The sequence below is a fragment of the Acomys minous genome (assembly GCF_964271855.1).
Source record: "Acomys minous genome assembly, chromosome: 6".
Lineage (NCBI taxonomy): Eukaryota > Metazoa > Chordata > Mammalia > Rodentia > Muridae > Acomys > Acomys minous.
This window is the reverse complement of record NC_140487.1, coordinates 4,525,966-4,544,114: the sequence shown is the minus strand read 5'-3', so window position 1 is coordinate 4,544,114 and position 18,149 is coordinate 4,525,966. Positions and strand designations below refer to the sequence as shown.

At 40.4% G+C, this 18,149-nt stretch overlaps 1 protein-coding gene across 2 annotated transcripts in view; it reads right to left on the bottom strand.

Moving 5' to 3' along the window:
* Nucleotides 1-7,675: 7,675 nt before the first annotated feature.
* The window catches only part of WASL (WASP like actin nucleation promoting factor), a 56,531-nt gene continuing 46,057 nt past the window's right edge, over nt 7,676-18,149 (bottom strand). For both annotated transcript variants that reach the window (XM_084784494.1, XM_084784495.1), the window contains exons 7-11: nt 18,088-18,130; nt 17,206-17,359; nt 13,015-13,532; nt 12,151-12,259; nt 7,676-10,200 (exon numbers count right to left, since the gene is read on the bottom strand). In XM_084784494.1, the coding sequence (XP_084640620.1) occupies nt 10,139-10,200; nt 12,151-12,259; nt 13,015-13,532; nt 17,206-17,359; nt 18,088-18,130 (886 nt within the window). In that variant the 3' untranslated portion in view covers nt 7,676-10,138. The remainder of the gene's footprint in view (nt 10,201-12,150; nt 12,260-13,014; nt 13,533-17,205; nt 17,360-18,087; nt 18,131-18,149) is intronic.

Below are 18,149 nucleotides of genomic sequence, written 5' to 3'. Positions count from 1 at the left end.
AGGTGTTTAATAACTCTAGGTCAGCAAGATCTTGACTTAGCACCTCCCCTGAGATCTTTACTAGCAAGGAGAGAGAGGAGGCAGTAGGAACATCCTGCCATGTCTACAGAGATGCCTCAAAGACCAGAGTAAGTCAGTATGTTCTCGTAAAGACTTCCTAAGGACTTCCCTTGTGAATAGGCCTTTCAGGTGCTGTGGGGGTGGGGGTTGGGGTGGGGTAGTAAAGTTAACAGTCTCTTCCTTCTGTGAGGGTCTTAATGCTTAAAATAGACTTTCATTTCTGTTAATCACCAAATAACATGATATGAAAGGCTAAAGATTGCTCTGAAACTCAGAACAATGGCACTGACATTGATAATGATGCGCTTGAACTCCTCGAGTTATTTTTCAAGCACTTACTACGCATCCAGACATTTTTCATACACTGGGGTTAGGAACCAAGAAGTGAGAACCTGTGTGCCAGAGGCAGGAAGTGCTTACAGCATTCTTCACACTTAATACCCGATGGTTCTACACATGAGGTACTCTGCTCTGTGCTGGGGGTAGCGCTGAGTCAGGAAGACCCTCTACAGCAAAGCTGTGAGAATCCCAAGGAAACCAGCTCTTTCAGGAGGGTCAAGCCCTTCTTTAGTTGACAAGTTGTTAAAAACAGGCGCTGGCTTGCTTTTGTTGGTGAGGCACATTTTACCACAGACCCTTTGCCTAAAGCAGATATGCGTGAAGGAGAGCTTCTCAGACAGGATGGCAATTTGGATTTTTAAATATAGATGTTGTCAGGCTTAAAGCAAACAAGCAAGCAAGCATACATCCAAAAGTCCAATGATGTGAGATGACATTTCAATTTGAGGGTTGTATAGAAAAGGGGCCAGATATCAAGATTTAATGTTATTTATCCTGTCAAACAACAATTTGATGAAAAGTCATAGAGTTTAAGTGGATTTTCCCCACTTAAAGCTTTTCAGGGGTAGGGGGATAGTTCAGTTGGGAATGTGGTTTAGTACTCAGAGCCCGCATCATAAGCCTGTTGTGGCCATCCCAGCACCGAGGGCAGGAAACAGGGAGACCCCTGAGCCTTGCCGGGCACCCATACCATCTGAACCAGCTAGTCCCAGGTCCCAGTTTGCTTCTAGGGAGACATTCACAACCGATGTGGGCATGTACAGATGACACCCAGAGCAAAAGAACCTATCACTGTTTGGGTTGTTCAAGAGCAAGTATCTTAGAGCTCCTTGTAGTATTTGGGTTCCTCGCCGTGGAGATGAGTACTGAAGAACGCTGTGAAAGGGAAGGAGGACAGCCAAGTCTCGGCACATTGTGAACCAGCTGAAAACAGGCTGGCTGTGTTCAACTCACCAACACAAAGTTGTCACGCTGGTCGAAAGGATAACGGTTGAGGTGTAAGCTTGTGGGATTGGTCTCTAGTCTAAAACAGGGTAAAGCCTATGGGCGAGAGTGCCAGCAGGGACTCTGTACACTCGTCACAGCCCTTCTCAGGGACTCCACCATGTGTGGCCAAGGGCAATGGTCAGGGAACTTGCAAGGAAGCTGTGCAGGCTCCACTAGTAGAGACAGGCTAGTACTTACAACTGGGAAATGAAAATCTTGTTCTCAAATGGCTAAGATCAAAAACTCAAGGGGTAGCACATGCTGGAAGGGATGTGGAGAAAGGGAACCCTCCTCCACTGCTGGTGGGGGTGCAAACTTGTACAACCACTTTGGAAAACAAGCTGGTGCTTCCTCAGAAAATTGGGAACATTGTTCTACCTCAAGACACAGCTATACCACTCCTGGGAATATACTCAGAAGATGTTCCACCATACGAGGATTTATAATAGCCAGAATCTGGAAACAATTTAGATGTTCCTCAACCAAAGAATGGATAAAGAAACTGGTACATTTACACAATGGAATACTACTCAGCTATTAAAAACAAGGAAATCTTGAAACTTAGAGGCAAATGGATGGAACTAGAAACGATCATCCTGAGTGACATAACCCAGACCCAGAAAGGCAGGTACAGTGTATACTCACTTATAAGCAGATATTAGTCACTAATACAGGCTAACCACACTACAATGCACAGACCTAAAGAAGCTAAATAACAAGGAGGACCTAGGGAGGATGCTTAATTCTCATTCAGAAGGGCAAATAGAACAGACACTGGAAGCAGTTGAAGAGAAGGAACAGGACAGAAGCCTATTATAGAGGTCCTCTGAAAGACTCCACCCAGCAGGGGATCCAAGCAGATGCTGAGACTCACAGACAAACTTTGGGGTGGGGTGCAGAGTCTTATGGAAGAGTTGGGGGATAGAAGGACCTGGAGGGGACAGGAGCTCCACAAGGAGACCAGTGGAGTTAACAAATCTGGGCAGAGGGGGATGCTGCAGAGACTCATACACCAACCAAGGACCATGCGTGGTGAGGACCCAGACCCCCTGCTCAGATGTAGTAGGTAGGCACCAGTCTCCTTGTGGGTCCTATAATATGAGAGTAGGGGCTACTTCGGACATGGACTCTGGTGCCCACTTGTTGATCACTTCCCCCTGGCAGGGAGCCTTGTCAGGCTACAGAGGAAGAGGATACAGGCAGTCCAGATGAGACTGGATAGGCTGAGGTCAGATGTTAGGGGAGGAGGGCTCCCGGTTTCTGAGGACTAGGGGAGGGAGGGAGAGGGTATGAGGGAGGAAGGGTGGGGCTGGGGACTAACAAGGGGGGCTACAATCAGGATGTAAAGTAAACAAATTAAAAAATTTTTAAATTAAAAAAGAGAAGCCATCCTGTGGTAAACTACCTAATCTTTAAAGCCTTGAGGCCATTAAACAAATTTGCACTTGGGCCGGGCGTGGTGGCCCATGCCTTTAATTCCAGCACTCGGGAGGCAGAGGCTGGTGGATCGCTGTGAGTTCGAGGCCAGCCTGGTCTACAAAAGTGAGTCTAGGACAGCCAAAGCTACACAGAGAGAACCTGTCTCAAAAAACCAAAACCAAAACCAAAAAACAAATTTGCACCTAAGGCACAGGCTTTTGAGACTGGCTCTTCTGCACTAGTTTTTAGAAAATAACTTTGTTTCCAACTGAAACACTATAATTAGCTATAGGGTAATTACCCTAAGTAAATGCTTGGCAACAACATAAAAACTTTGTAGTTATATATTTAACTTTTAAAAATTAGGCTCCCAATTGAGAAGCATTCCAATCCACTCTCATCAGAGTGAGAGTAAGTCCTCACTGGCATGAGCACTAAATTGCTCTTCCTGAATGAAATCTGATGACCCATTACTCACTGTTACATAAACAGCAACAAATGGTCTACAGTCTAGAGTCACTTTAGGTTACAATTTTGCAAGTTGCCGTTTGTAAATTCATCCTAAAATAGTCCTCACTCAAGATAGGGTTTAGAGTGCCATTACCCAAGATTAAAAAGCAAAATAAATAAATAAACAAAAAAAAATTAATGAAGCAAGAATATTCAACTAGCAGCCAAAACTTGTCCTTGGCCTAGATACAGAGTAGGAAAATAAATTATACTAAAAGAAAGTTACAAGAAAAACACATTTGTTTACACCTATTTGTGAACGTCTTCCAGGAAGTTACTTCAGCCTTCTACAGCTTCTGCTTTTCCAATACACCCCTAGTTGAGAGATGTCAGACTACAAGAGACCAATGAGCAGCAGAATACATCACTATAGGAGAATCTAGGCATATCAACATTTCTTCTCTGAGCGCTACCAAGAAGCGCTGGTGACTCTTCAGACGCTCAGAACACCTGACTGCAATCTCCAGCAGCTAAAACGTGGGATGGATTAGTCACTTTCCTACAGAGAATGTTCCTAGTAAAAACTGCTAAAAACCAACCAACCAAAACAAAACAAAAACAGGGCATGGTGGTGCACGCCTATAATTCCAGCACTCGGGAGGCATAGGCAGGTGGATCTTTGTGAGTTCAAGGCCAGCCTGGTCTACAAAGTAAGTCCAGGACAGCCAGGACTACAAACACACACACACACACACACACACACACACACACACACACACACACACACACACAAACCAATCCAAAACAAACCCTACAAAACCCAAAATGAAACAAACCAAGATCACAGTCAAATTAAGTAAGCATCTCTGTAAAAACTGGTATTTAATTGCTAAAAAAATATGAAATGAATAAGAAATTTTTAAGATATACTGTCAGGGTTTACTTTAAATTCACAAGGAGGACGCTGAGGTGATTGCAAATAAATTCTTACATAATCAACTATTAGGCATTTGGGATTACTCACACATGGCAGTTATCTAATCAGATACTTCAAATGGAAAAATGTTTAACTGTGATAGCGGAGAGAATGGGGGTCAGGGATGATCAGATCAAAGATCAAAATATTTAGAAAGGATAATTAAAAAATTAAAACACTATACAGTCTAACTGTCTAGGCCCTTGTAACCTCGGAACTCGTGTTTGTCTGTGTCAGAGGCTTTGGTCTGGCTACGTGGCTAGGACATACTTTCCTTTCTGTTGAATTGTTTTGTTTTGAAAACAGAACATGGTGGCCTTTCCCTCAGATATTTCTGTTTACAAGAGCTCTGCAAACCCGGAAGCGTCTTTGTCTAGAGGTACTGAAGTAACAGTTTAACCTCTTGCCTAGATCCTTACTGACAGCTCATGTCACTTGTGCCAAGGTCCCAAAGTGGTCAAGACCCAGCTATGCCCTCATCATTATTTAACTTCTGCAAATTTCGTTTACTCTGGCTAAAAACAGGACAATCTATACCAAGAATGATCTTTGTTAATGTGAAACCAACACATCAATGTGTATCTAATATTTAGTGTCAATCATCTGGTTCTGACTTTACTAATGAATGTCTTTTTTTTTTTTTTTCTTGATCCTGAGCCCACCTCCAGTCCTGGGTCAAGGCAATTCACTAAATTACAAAAACCTGCTAAGAACCAGAAGCAATTAAAAAAAGGTTCCTCAGTAGACCTTTAATCCTAGCATTTGGAGGCTGGAGGCAGGAGGATCTCTGTGAGTTCAAGGGTGGCCTAGTCTATACAGGAGTTCCAGGACAGCTATGAAGACGACTTAGTCTCACCTCCTTCGCGTGCCACCTCCCCCACCCCACCCCCTGCACACAAAGGTCCACAGTGGGATTAATATTATATATGGGCATATGATTTTGACCTATTACCATCTTATGGAATAGTGGTTCTCAGTTCTGAAGGTCCCAACCCTTAGGAGGGAGGATGTCAGATGACCTTTTCACAGGGCCTGCATATCAAATATTTAATTATGATTCATGACAGTAGCAAAAGTATAGTTATTATGTAGCAGCAAAATAATTTTACAGTTAGGGGCCACCACACAAGGAACTGTACTAAAGGGTCACAGCATTAGTAAGGTTAAGAACCACTACTGAAGAGGTTAGCTCATGAAGTGAGAGATTTTTATTCCAGTGTTTACTTTGGTTGTAGTAACAGTAATCATTTTTAATAGCTTGCTTTATTGTAGGACATTAGGATACTGACACATCTATTTAAGAACATTTATTGCCAGGTGGTGGTGTGCACGCCTTTAATCGGAGGCGGAGGCAGGTGGATCCCTGTGAGTTCGAGGCCAGCCTGGTCCACAATGCGAGTCCAGGACAGGCAAGGCTACGCAGAGAAACCCTGAAACATTTGTCTTTGATTTAAAAGACATTTCAGACACCTGTGAACTTAGGAAGACATAGGAATGGTTTCTCATGTCTATTTCTTCCTATGTGTTATAAAGGGGGAAGGGGAAATGGAACAGGAAGTAGATGGAGGAACTGTGCAGAGGGATAATGTAACATTAAAGGCTCTTTGAAAAAGGAAACCAACTACTACAGAAGCTTCCTTAAAAATACACATATGTAAAAGTAATTTAAATGGAGGTTATAAAGTGGGGGGCAGTACCCCAAATAGACACCATATGTTGCTCCAAAACCAAAGCCTACTACAGTGTTAGCGCTTTTGAGTTGTTGGTTAACTGGGCCACACAGACCTCCAAACACGATCAGCACTGCTCCCAGTGGACCCTTTCCATGAGAGTAGTCCCTTTCACCTCACGCGTTTCTTTCAACATGACAAATACAAGGCATGTCTTACTTCCCTGCTTCTCCTAATACACTTGAAGTGCACACAAGCAAATCACAACGTCCCTTCTCTCAGTAAAATAGAACATTGGGCTTAAATGTCCATGCTGTTCCTGGGCTCCTTGGAAGAACTCCCAGTCTTTGACAGTACCTCTGTTGATTAAAAATTATTGAGATACTCTCTTTGCGAACTATTTTTCTTTCAGGTAAGTTGTATAAGAGTTTACAGAATACTTACATTTAAGCAAAAACACTGCGTGCTAATGTGTACAAAGAAGCTAATGAAGCAATTTGGATGTACAATCAAAACTCAACTCACGTCAACCTCTAAGCACCGTGTGGTGACTAAATGTCTGGGCAATGCTGGGTGACTGTCATCACTGAGCCAAAACACCACCACATGTTCCAGGCAAAGGCTGGCTCCTCCAGCTTTTTTGAGCAGAGATAGGCACAGATGCTGGTGGTTTCTATCAACACTCAGTAGATGAGCTGAAATTTGTCGCCACAAACCTCTACAAATCTATAGAGTATTTGTCCCACCGTATTGGTAATGAGCTGCTACCAAATCTTTCTCTACTGACTTCTCAAACTTAAATTTCTTAAAGAAAAAAATTAGTTTGATGAGTATGGTGTTTTGCTGCATGTATGTTTGTGCACCACGTAAGAACCAGGTGCCTGAGGAGGCCAGAAAAGTTTGTCAGATCCCTTAGAACCAGAGATACAGACAGTTGTAAGCCTCCAAATGGGTGCTGGGAATTGAACCTGGTCTGTTAGAGCCAGTGCTCTAAACCTCTGCCATCTCTCCAGCCTCAACAATTTTTCTTTCTTTCTCTTTTTCTTTCTTTTTTAAGGCCTGAATTAAGTGACAAGAGATAAGCAGAGGAAAGTACTATACAGTGTGTGAGATGTATGTCAAACAATGTAAAAGTTTTCAACTTTTCTGTAGAGGATTTCCTGTGCACTGTTCCTTATGGATATACTTGTCCTTCAAGAATCCCGTCCCTAAAACAAGTCATTTAAGAATCTTCATCTACATAGATACGACACAACAGGATAATTCTAAGGCACACTGCTCTTACAACAATTATTTTAACAGTTTAATGTGTTAAGTGTTCCCACTTGTATAACAAAAATGTCTTCCTACCACGAAGCCCGTGAGAGGCGCCCTACTGCATCCTGAGCTCCGGATTCCAAGCACAGCTGCGTCTTCAGACTCCCACTTGGGCCAGGATCAGGGAAACAAAGTATTTTATTTATCAAAAACTAAGCTTCCGGTTTAAATGGGCATCACCTCTGATATCGCCTATTAAATGTCCTGCACTGTGAATGTTCTGTATAGAAGCACTGTACCACACACAGTAGGTGTTGAGCGGCCACCAGGTTTCCCAGACAATAGGCTGTAGCATTCTTTTACTCACCACGTTTCTTCGTGGCACACTCTACCTCTCAGGGCATGCAGTGCTGGAAACTTCAACCATCAGCCAGCACTGCTCTGTACTTGTGGCTAGACTCAATGATTAAAACTTTCAACTTGTTTTAATGTCTTAATAAACAAATAAGACACACTATTTTATACTATTTGGGTCAAATTAATTTTTATTATGCTCCATGATGAATTGCCACCAGTGCAATATCTTACTTACTATACATTTCAAAAAAAAAAAAAATTCACATACTAAGCAAAATTTCAGTTGATAAATGGAACTGAATGATTGAGAATCTTAATGAATTTCATAATACAATATGTGGCTAGCTGAAATTGTCTATCACATAGCACTTAAGATATAAAAGGCCTCATGCTAGTTTGTTAAATGCAAAGGCTACCAGACAAGCATGTAGCAGGATATATCCACGAGGCTCCCAGATGACGCACAGGAATAGTGCCACCCATGATGCAAGGCGGTGGAGGGCGGAGACACACAACTGACACCTCACTCAGTAGAATGGATTTAGTCTTCATGCCTGGACTGAATCCCACTGCTCCTGTAATTTAGACTTCACACAAAAATAAAAAGCAAAGCGAACAAACAAAAACCCTTTTCTGTATGAAAAAGAATAAACTCAATTACCTTTGGCAAATAATATACCCATGTATATCCAACTCAAAGAACTGAGACGCTCTCTAAATAAGCTCCTGGTCAAACATCAAATGGCCAAAATGTATGGTCCATTAGAATTGGCATTATCTCAAAGACATTTTTAGTAATTAAAAACACTTTAATAATGTCAAAGAGAAAAAGACTACAAAAGCCTGGTGTTATTTACGTAAAATAATTACTATTTACACATCTTCGAATTTTATGGGTAGTAGTTGTCCAGCCTCGTCCACCCCAGTCTCACAAGAGCTCAAGGCACATGAAAATGACAGTAAGCAGAAAAGGGTTCCTAGCAGCAGAGAGCTCTGTTTCTACAGGAAACACCAAGCTGAGGATTTTTCCGATGTGCTTGAGTTACTCTTGCAAAGAAGATAGCGTTCTCTGAATAACTTAACTGTCTCACTAGACCATTTAACTGCTTCCAGCGACTAAATCTTTTAAATTACTCCTGATGATAACTTGCATGGTCACTAGAGGTTATGTGATAAACTGGTTAAAATTCAAACCATATCTCGCAGGTCCAGCCTGTCAAGATCATGTCAATACTAGATTTTGGTCGGTATACTTCTAGATAGCATAACTTTAGTTGGATAGTGTGACTATAATGAATACATTTGAAGCTACATTCTGCATACAACTCAATGTGAGAAAAATATGCCTGTATTTAAATCAGATAATCGTCTACCTAAAATTTATTTAAAGAAGGTAGGTAAGATAATTATCACTGTAAATAAGAAACAGCCACTTTTAGGCAAATTAGTGTACTATAAAGTGGCAAGGAAGCCCTAATTTTAACATACCATGTAGTATGCATAACAACTGTTCAGGCTTTAAAGTTTTATTTTAAAAAATCTATCAAATCACTTATGTATTCTAAGAAATTTGCCACTGGGGTCATCGATCTTTTAAGAAAAACGTAACTCTACACCTGATATCTGACAAAAATGTGGAAAACTCATCAAAGTAAAAACACAGTATATCTAAGTGTTTAGCATTTGTGCATACTTTTGCCAAAAAATCTGACTCTTAGTATTTCTGAATACAGCAATGCAAACAAACAGCACTGAACACAGGTAACTGTATTCCATTTTAGCACTGTTCTGGTATCTCTTTAAGAATGGGCTTGACAGCTTTTGTTCATCATGCATGAAACTACATCCAAAATGTTAACTTAAACTGTTTCGGGGAGTGATTCCAAGTGTATAATTCCTTGCTAACAGAGCCTGTCACATTTGCTATAGCATAAAAGTAACCTTGGTCAAGTACAGGTATGTTGGGGCTCATGAGGACGCCTGCCTGCAGAGGCCACTGCTTTCCGATAGCAGGCAGCTCTGCAGTAAACGTGTGCTGCTGTTTCTCCTGACTAGTGTCTCTGTAGTGAGTCTAAGCAAAACACATGACCAGTATTTGAAACACTGCGTCAGTGTAGTGGTGTCTAGAGAACTGTGCAATGTATCAGCTTCAACATTCATATGTGGCATCATAGTCAAAAGGAAGGGATAAAGAAACTAAAGCTTACATCACTTGAAAAAGAATGTAGTGCTATACTAAATTTTATTAAGAAAATTTAGGTACAGAAAAAGTAGGGTATGAAAATAGTGTTCTCCTTCTGGCATTCTAACTAAATTACATTAAGGTTTGTGTCAGTCTCACACATAATTAAACTCCCTTGTTGATGGAATCAAAATATTCACAAATCACGTGAGCATCCTGCTGTAAACTTGCACACAGTAACAGGGAGTAGCTTTGTATAGAATTATAACAAACCTTTACAGATTAAATGAGGTATTGCACAGATTAATTTAAAAAAAAAGCAAAAAAGGCAACAAAAATATACAGCAAATTGGTAGAACATTTACATGATAATTTTACAGATCAATAGACAGAAAGTAGTGTTTAGTATTTCACCTTAAAAATATATATATAATATATAGATTAGTCTTCCCACTCATCATCATCCTCAAAATCTTCTTCTTCATCATCATCTTCATCTTCATCTAAAGATAAACCCGAAACCAAAAGTTAAGCATAATAAGTAAGATGGAAGTAATTCTTGAGTCATGTCTCCAACTAGCTAACTCCTGAAACAAACATTTAATTTCTAAAATACAGTTACTAACATTGTATAAAATTAAACCAATAAAATCAATCTATAGACTTTGGATGGTGACCAAAGATGAGACCAGAAGATCCAAGATTTGGGTTTTAGCCCCTTAGTATCTATATAAAAGATTTCTCTCTCTCTCTCTCTCTCTCTCTCTCTCTCTCTCTCTCTCTCTCTCTCTCTCTCTCTCATTAGATCACATCTCAATTGTTGTCCACTCACTTGTATCCTCCTGCTCCTCCCTCCCTCCCCTCCCCAAGGTCTGCGACAGAAGGTTATCTCCTCCCCCACGATATGGTCACAGTCTATCAGGTCTCATCCTGGTAGCCTGCTTATTCTTTCTCTGAGCGCCACCAGGCCTCCCCACCAACGGGAAGTGGTCAAATATGGAGCACCAGAGTTCATGTCTGAGTCCGTCCCCACTCTCCATTCAGCTGTGGAGAATGTCCTGACCATTGGCTAGATATGAATATGGGTTCAATGTTTACTGCATGCATTGTCTTTGGTTGGTGCAGTAGGTTGAGCAGACCCCCTAGGTCCAGAACTGCCTGTCATGATGATCTTCTTGTGGGTCTCTAGGACCCTCTGGATCCTTCTATTTCCCCACTCTCCCATGTAAAAGAGATTTCAATCAGTTTGTTTTTAATGAGTCAGATGAAGCTTGGGTTAGTTTTCTGAATTTCAGATTCATGTGTTGAGCATAACTACTTTCAAATTCTTTACAGAAATTGCAAACCTAGAACATTCTTTTCTCTTCCCACGATCTGCTTTTCTCTCTGGACTCTAGGTGCCCCATCTTAAAGACATCATCAGCGTCATTCATGATTCCTTTTTCCTCTCCCTCCATCAGTCAAGTCTCTTCCTTTCTACCACAGTCCATTCCTCCTGTCAGGTTTTGCCTCCATGATTGCTGTTCTCCAGTAGACTCACCTCAGAGCAGATGAAGGAATACCCAAACTCTAACGTTAAGAGGCCTCTGTGACTGGCTACTGCTGTCTGGACGCACTCTGCACTCCCTCTGAACCCCCACACAGGGCGTGTTCAGACCCCTCTGCCCTCCTCTAAGTCTCCCTCCTTCCCTGTCTCTAGGACAATCATTTCCTTTTCTCTTCCTCACACTTTTCCTCTATATTTCTGAATTTGAAGTAGCTCTTTTCTGTTCTGGGCTGGCTGTCTTATCAATTAGATCCCATTTAGAAACGCCTCTTGAAAGAGGCTTTTCCTGAACATTCTGTGTAACCCTTCCCCAGAATTGGTAACTGTCTGTTCCATTTCCTTTTCCTCATAATTCTACTACCTCAGTTTCTTAGACTGTCTATGAATTTATGTCTTCATACTAAAACACAAGCTCCATGAAAACTTGGTCTGTTGTGTACCAGAGGATCCTGAACAGCAGAGGAGTACTGCATAGTGTTCAGTTGTTATTCTTTTAATGAATTCAGATTTTGGTATCATTCAATTCTTTTTTTTTTTTTTTTAAAGACACGGTTTCTCTGTGTATCCTTGGCTGTCCTAGACTCACTTTGTAGACCAGGCTGGCCTTGAACTCACAGAGATCTGTATATCTTTGTCTCTATGAGTGCTGAGATTACAGGTGTGCACCACCACACCTGGTTGAATTTATTTTCTTTTTAACAGTTTTTCTTCTAGTTTATGTATGGATATGGTGTCCTGATATCTATCAAGTTTTAGGCAGGCCATTGAGAAAACAATGACTTAATATGCTGTAAAACTCACACTCAATTAGCAGACAAAATGCTAACAAAGGAAATCATAAAAATAGAAACTGCAGAGCTTCACGTACAAAGGCACCCATACTCCCATTCCAATCCTGCGAGAGTACCTGAGGAATGAATGGCTTTGCTCCTTTTCTGCATCACTTCCATCAGTGCACCCACAATTCCTGAAGTGGGTGCAGGGGTTGGTGGTGTGGACTCTTGGCCATCAGACACCTTGGTGAAGAAAATTATCAAACTCAATTCTCTGGGGCTGGGGAGATGGCTCAGCAGGCAGAGTACTGCCATGTAAGCACTGGGACCTGAGCTCCGGTCTCCTGCCCACATGGCAAGGTGAGATGACTCCTTTCCAACTGAAGTGCAAGGTGGGGAGTGTTCTCAACCTTTAGACAATGTATTTTCTCTACCAGAGAATCCAAACTTATACAACATCACTGTTGTAAATTCTAGAGCTGGAACCTCTTTCAGTTTTCTGTGGAGTCTGTTTTTTTTAATTATTTTTAATTTCAAAACATAAAGCTTTAGTGATTAAGAGTATGCTTTCATCTTCATGCAGTTACTTGTTTGAACTTACCAAGATTACTGAAACTGCTTCCAAACAGGGCCATTTTAAGTTCCCCTTAGTTAAGTAGGTAGTTTATTTAAAGTATCTTTTATTTAAAATCTGGATTCTACCTATATGAAATTTAGAATAGACAAAGCTACCACAGGGTAATCAGATCAGTGCCTACTACTGAGAGGAAGCATAAGGTAGCTTTCTATGGTGACATATTTTACATTTTGATATTAAGTATGAATTACATGACTGCAAATGTTCATCCAAAATGTGTGCATTTCATTGTACACAGACAAACAATTAAAAAATCATAAAAAGCAAAAGAATAAGCTTCTAAAATAGACACCTTATAATGAGTTATGGCAAAACCCACAATAGAAAAAAAAAATCAAAATAAAATGGACACATTACTTACAGATTTCAGCTGAATGCCCTGTCGGATCTGGTCTAATAGCGCATCCCTCCCTGAGCAGGACACCGGCCGGCTATTCTGCTCCACCTTCTTTAGCTGAGCACCCTCTCTAATTTGATCCAAAAGGGCCGCTTTGTTTCCTGAAGGAGCTGGCACTTGATGTTCACCATCCGAAGGGAGTCCAGGGGGAGGTGGCGGCCCTGGGGGAGGTGGTGGTGGGGGAGGAGGTGGTGGTGCTGTGGACCCTGGCACACACGGAGGTGGAGGTGGTGGTGGGCCTGATGGTGCGGAAGAGGGCAGCGCAGGGGGTGGAGGAGGGTACATCCTGTTTGGAGGGGGTGGAGGAACCGCAGCACCCGGCCTGGAAGGAGGTGGGGGTGGAGGTGCAGCAGTGGGAGCTCTTGAAGGGGGTGGGGGAGGAGCCCCTCTTCCACGGGCAGGGGGGGGAGGAGGGCCTGAGCTATGAGGAGGGGGAGGAGGTGGCGGAGGCCCTCCCCTTGAGGGTGGAGGAGGTGGTGGTGCTGAAATAAGAGCAGAGAAAAAGATCAAAGCATAAACGTATTAATAAAGCAATTTACTTTAACATACATAAACCCAGTACAAAGAGCAAAGCTCTGCAACTGATTTTACAAAGAGCTCAGCACAGCTGATATCTTACTATTTTCTTTAGAAAAGTATTTAAAGATCACTTTCCTGTTGTATTGGCAGGAAACAATAGAATCTAGTTATGAAGACAAGGCTGGAGAGACAGCCCAGGAGTTATATACACTGTGCTCACTCTTGCAGAGGATCCCAGGTGAGCCCCCAGCACCCACATCAGGCAGCTTACACTGCCTGTAACTTCAGCGCAGAGGTTCTGATTTCTTCTGGTCTCTGCAGGTGCCCACATGGCATGCAATTATAGGAAGGTTAAAAGCAAAATGATAGGGCTCCTTGGTAAAACACTTTGCCTAACATGCCCTGGAGTTGATCCCCAGCACACACATACAACAAACAAAACATAAATCCACTTTATATAACAATGTAATTAAACGCTTTGCCTGACATTTGACAATAATTAATTACATTTGATAGTAATTGAATACCTTCCCTTTAGAATGAAATACATTTAAGAGTTTGTATAAAATAAATTTAGAAACAAATAAAATTGGTTAGCATAATTACGAGTTAAGCCCAAACATAATGTATTCTTTTTCGAATGTAAAGTTACACGTGTCCTGTTTTGCATGTGTCCTTTTACTTTGTAATATAGTGTTTACTGCTCAGCAGTTCTAGACACAGGATAAGGAGAGGGTGGTTGTTAGTTAAATGTTTAATTACTTATTTAGATTGGAATTGATTATTAATAAGCATATTTTTTAACAAACTACAAAATTATACTGCAGTTATTAATAAAAAGTTATCACTATTCCAGTAGTAATATTTCCACTCAGTCTAGTTAAGTGAAGATGTAAGCTATATTAGGAAAAAAAATCCAAAAGTACAGTAATATCAGAATATATTGGGGAATATGAGTAAATTCTTTAATGATTAAATCTTGTGTTTCTGAAGACTGATTTTACCAATGACACATAATTCCACGTAACATTAGGCACCACATTGTTTCTCTATTTGTTTAAGGACTGATCAGAAAAGCTGACCTTCAGAGGTGCAGAGAGCTTAGAAGCTGGGCACGTAGTCATGCAAAGTGTATGCAATACTGAGTAACATCACTTAGCCCACTGCTGCCAGCACCTGGCTCATTGCAATGGTGTAAGAGGAAAGGAGCTGGCACTTCTATTTTCTTTCGTTTTTTAAAAAAATATTTATTTATTTTGTTTCATGTGTAAAGTGTTCTGCCTACATGGATGTTGTACACCACGCACGCCCGTGGAAGCCAGGAGAGAGTGCTGGACCCTTGGAGCTGGAGTTAAGAGCTGTGAGCTGCTATGAGGGTGCTGGGCTCAAGCCTGAATCCTCTGGATGAGCAGCAGTGTTCTTGCCTACTGAGCCTGACAGCAAACTTCACTGCATTTCTAAAAATAAATAATCTATTACCAACCCTTACTTTGTATCATCTGTATTCAATCTAACACAGAAACACACCACATCACACGGACAAATGTGACAGAATAACACAGAGAGTAAAGACCGCTGCTGCACTGTTAGGATAGATGCACCAAGATGCCAGCCAAACAGGCACCAGTGTGAAGAACTTCAAGAGTCATCACAAACACCAGGAGGGAAATGGCAATTATGATTTTTCAATTAACAAAAGAGAAAAGTAATGAAGAGGAAATTATGATAGTTATAAAATAGATATTTTCAATATAGATTTAATATAATATATATATAAACATCCTTGATTAATCTACTAGAATACTGAATCTTATAGGAGAGAAGAAAAAAAAACCTTGTGTTCATGGCACAGAAAAAGGCTCTGACATATTTGAAAATTATTGTTTCAGGCCAGGTAATGGTGGTGCATATCTTTAATCCCAGCACTCTGGAGGCAGACGCAGGCAGATTTTTGTGAGCCTGAGGCCAGCCTGGTCTACGAAGTTCGAGGATAGCCAAGACTACAGTGATAGTGAAATCCTGTCTTGAAAGACCAAAAAGAAAGAAAAGGAAACAAACAAACAAACAAACAAACAAAAAACAAAAAACCAACCAACCAACCAAACAAAAATCTTTATGCTGAAAACGTTAGTTGTCAAAGGCAGGACATATGAACTCTAGCTACTCCGAGGTCAACACAGCAAATCATGCAGAACACCAAGCAGTGGCTCAGATGTGCTCCACGTACATACCACTCCACTGCGGTGGACCTGAAGAACAGACTGTTGTAAATTAACAGACTTAATGCTTAAGAGTTACGCACAGAGATACGATAGAAATCACAAATTTGTTTGTCTTTATAAGTCTGATTCCATGACTTCATAAAATAAATGACAAAAGACTTAAGTAGGCCAAGACAAATTTCATTAACTTCTCCATTTCTGTGTTCCATACTTCTGAATGTTATTTTTTTAATATGTGTTCTGTCTAGAAAAAAATTGTTAATTAGAAAAAAGTAAACCATTAATTTATCTTTTTTCTCTTAATTAAAAAAAATTTTCCCCTCTGGGCTAGAGAGCCGGCTCACTGGCTGAGAGCAGGAGCTGCCTCAGGGACCTGGCTCAGCTCCGAGCCTGTGTTTGGCAGCTCACAACTGGCTGATCAAACTTTGGTTCTCAGGAATCCAGTGTTCTCTTCCGGCTTCTGCAAGCACTGCACTTACCACCAAAACCACACCCACCCTCACCATACATAAAGACACAATTGCAAATAAATACAAACAAAATCTTTTAAAAACATTTTTTTTTAACATACAATCATTTTTTGGTGTACAACAGTTCCACACTTAAAAGTTTGGTTCTTGAGATAGAAAAATCTTTTATCTTGAAATTTGGTGACAATATCATTTTCAATGTCTGTGACTTTTTGTTTTTAGGTTAACTCAAAGAGTGGACTTGTCTAACTGTCTTTAAAATAGCTATTATAAAGTAAAAAATCACAACAACCACAACCACAACAGCAAAACCAACAAAACCAATCCAGTTAGTATGATCAGCTTTTCTTTAGGCATGAAAAACACAAGATAGCAATTCAGGTGGTCCCATAACGCTGAGTGAACTACACACTACCACACAGCTGAGTAACCCTGAGCAGCGCCAGCCGGCACGGCAGAGAGACTTCCCTCACCTGGACAGAATCGTCATCAGGACTGTACAGCTTGTAAAATGGCATTGTATTCACAGTATGTTTTAAAATCTACACCATTTAAAGTGTGATTTTCTGCTAGTAAGACCAATTAGCACAATACTAGTTTCTATTGAACTAGCTGTGGTAGACAGCAGCAATATGACCCCTGAGTTGTTTGCTTCCACAGTTGGCTCTAAAGATGCTGAGACCTTGAACTCCATGGAGACTCAGAAATCTGCCTGCTGGGGTTAAAGGTCATCCTGCTATATCTAGCATTTTGTTTTGTTGTTGTTGGTTTTGTTGTTTGTTAACACGAAAATGATCAAAGATGTAGTGACACTGGGTCAAATTTGTCATTCGTAAATTCAAATACTCTGCCCAAGAAGGAGTGCATATTTGTCCATCATAAAGCTAATCTTAGAAAACCCAAAAGGAAAAAACAGTCAAGTACCAAAATAGACTAAAAGTTACCTTGCCTTCGGAGCTCATTTTTAACAGCTTCTACACCTCCTGTTTTTTCTATAAAGTCATAAATAACTTTTGATGTTTCTCTGTCTTTAAGCTGAGCCTCAGAGATCCCACACATATCAAAAAGATTCTTCAATTCTGGATCCAAATTATTTAGCTACAACAGAAAAGACAACTTCTAAATAGGCAATTCTGTTCCAAAAAGACATGGTAAAACTTATAATTTTTCTGTCCTTCTGAAGTTAGATTCATAGTCTTTTAGAATGGTTATGTAATTTAAATGTTAACAATAAATCTTTTAATGAAAAGATAAAAACAAGAGAGATTTTCTATTTTATCTCATCTCTTCCATGTCTTCAAAGAGGGCCTTCTATTCACATTTTTATTAACATACTCAACACTAGAGCTTGAGCTCCCCTATCCCAATTTGTCCTAAGTAAGATGTGGCTTTAATCTTCAACTACCACACACAATTTGAAAATATGAGGGCAAGGACCTATTGGTGCTGTCACAGTACTAGTCAACTGAGCGATGATAATGCCTAAAAGAATAATAACCAGTTTAGAAACTGATTATATCTGTAACTAGATACTCAGAATTTGATTGTACTATTTTTTAATAATTTGATAGTCTCCTGAAATTATTATTTAACAAAATTATTTTTTTCCTCTTTCATTCAAATCACATAAGGAATACAAACATTTTGTCTTAAGGGATTTGGCAACTGTGACAGAACGGTACTATGAATCCAAACCTCAGCAGCACTCATAAATAGCACATTCAAATGGTAATACATACTAGGTTTAAAAACTGTAAATAAATATCAAGCCACAGCATTCCTATGTATTTTGAGTAACAGGAAATACAGCTTTAAAAGATACTTACATCAAAACCCGTGTTTGGATCCCATCCAACATGCCCAATGTGCCTAACATAGAAAAATAGAA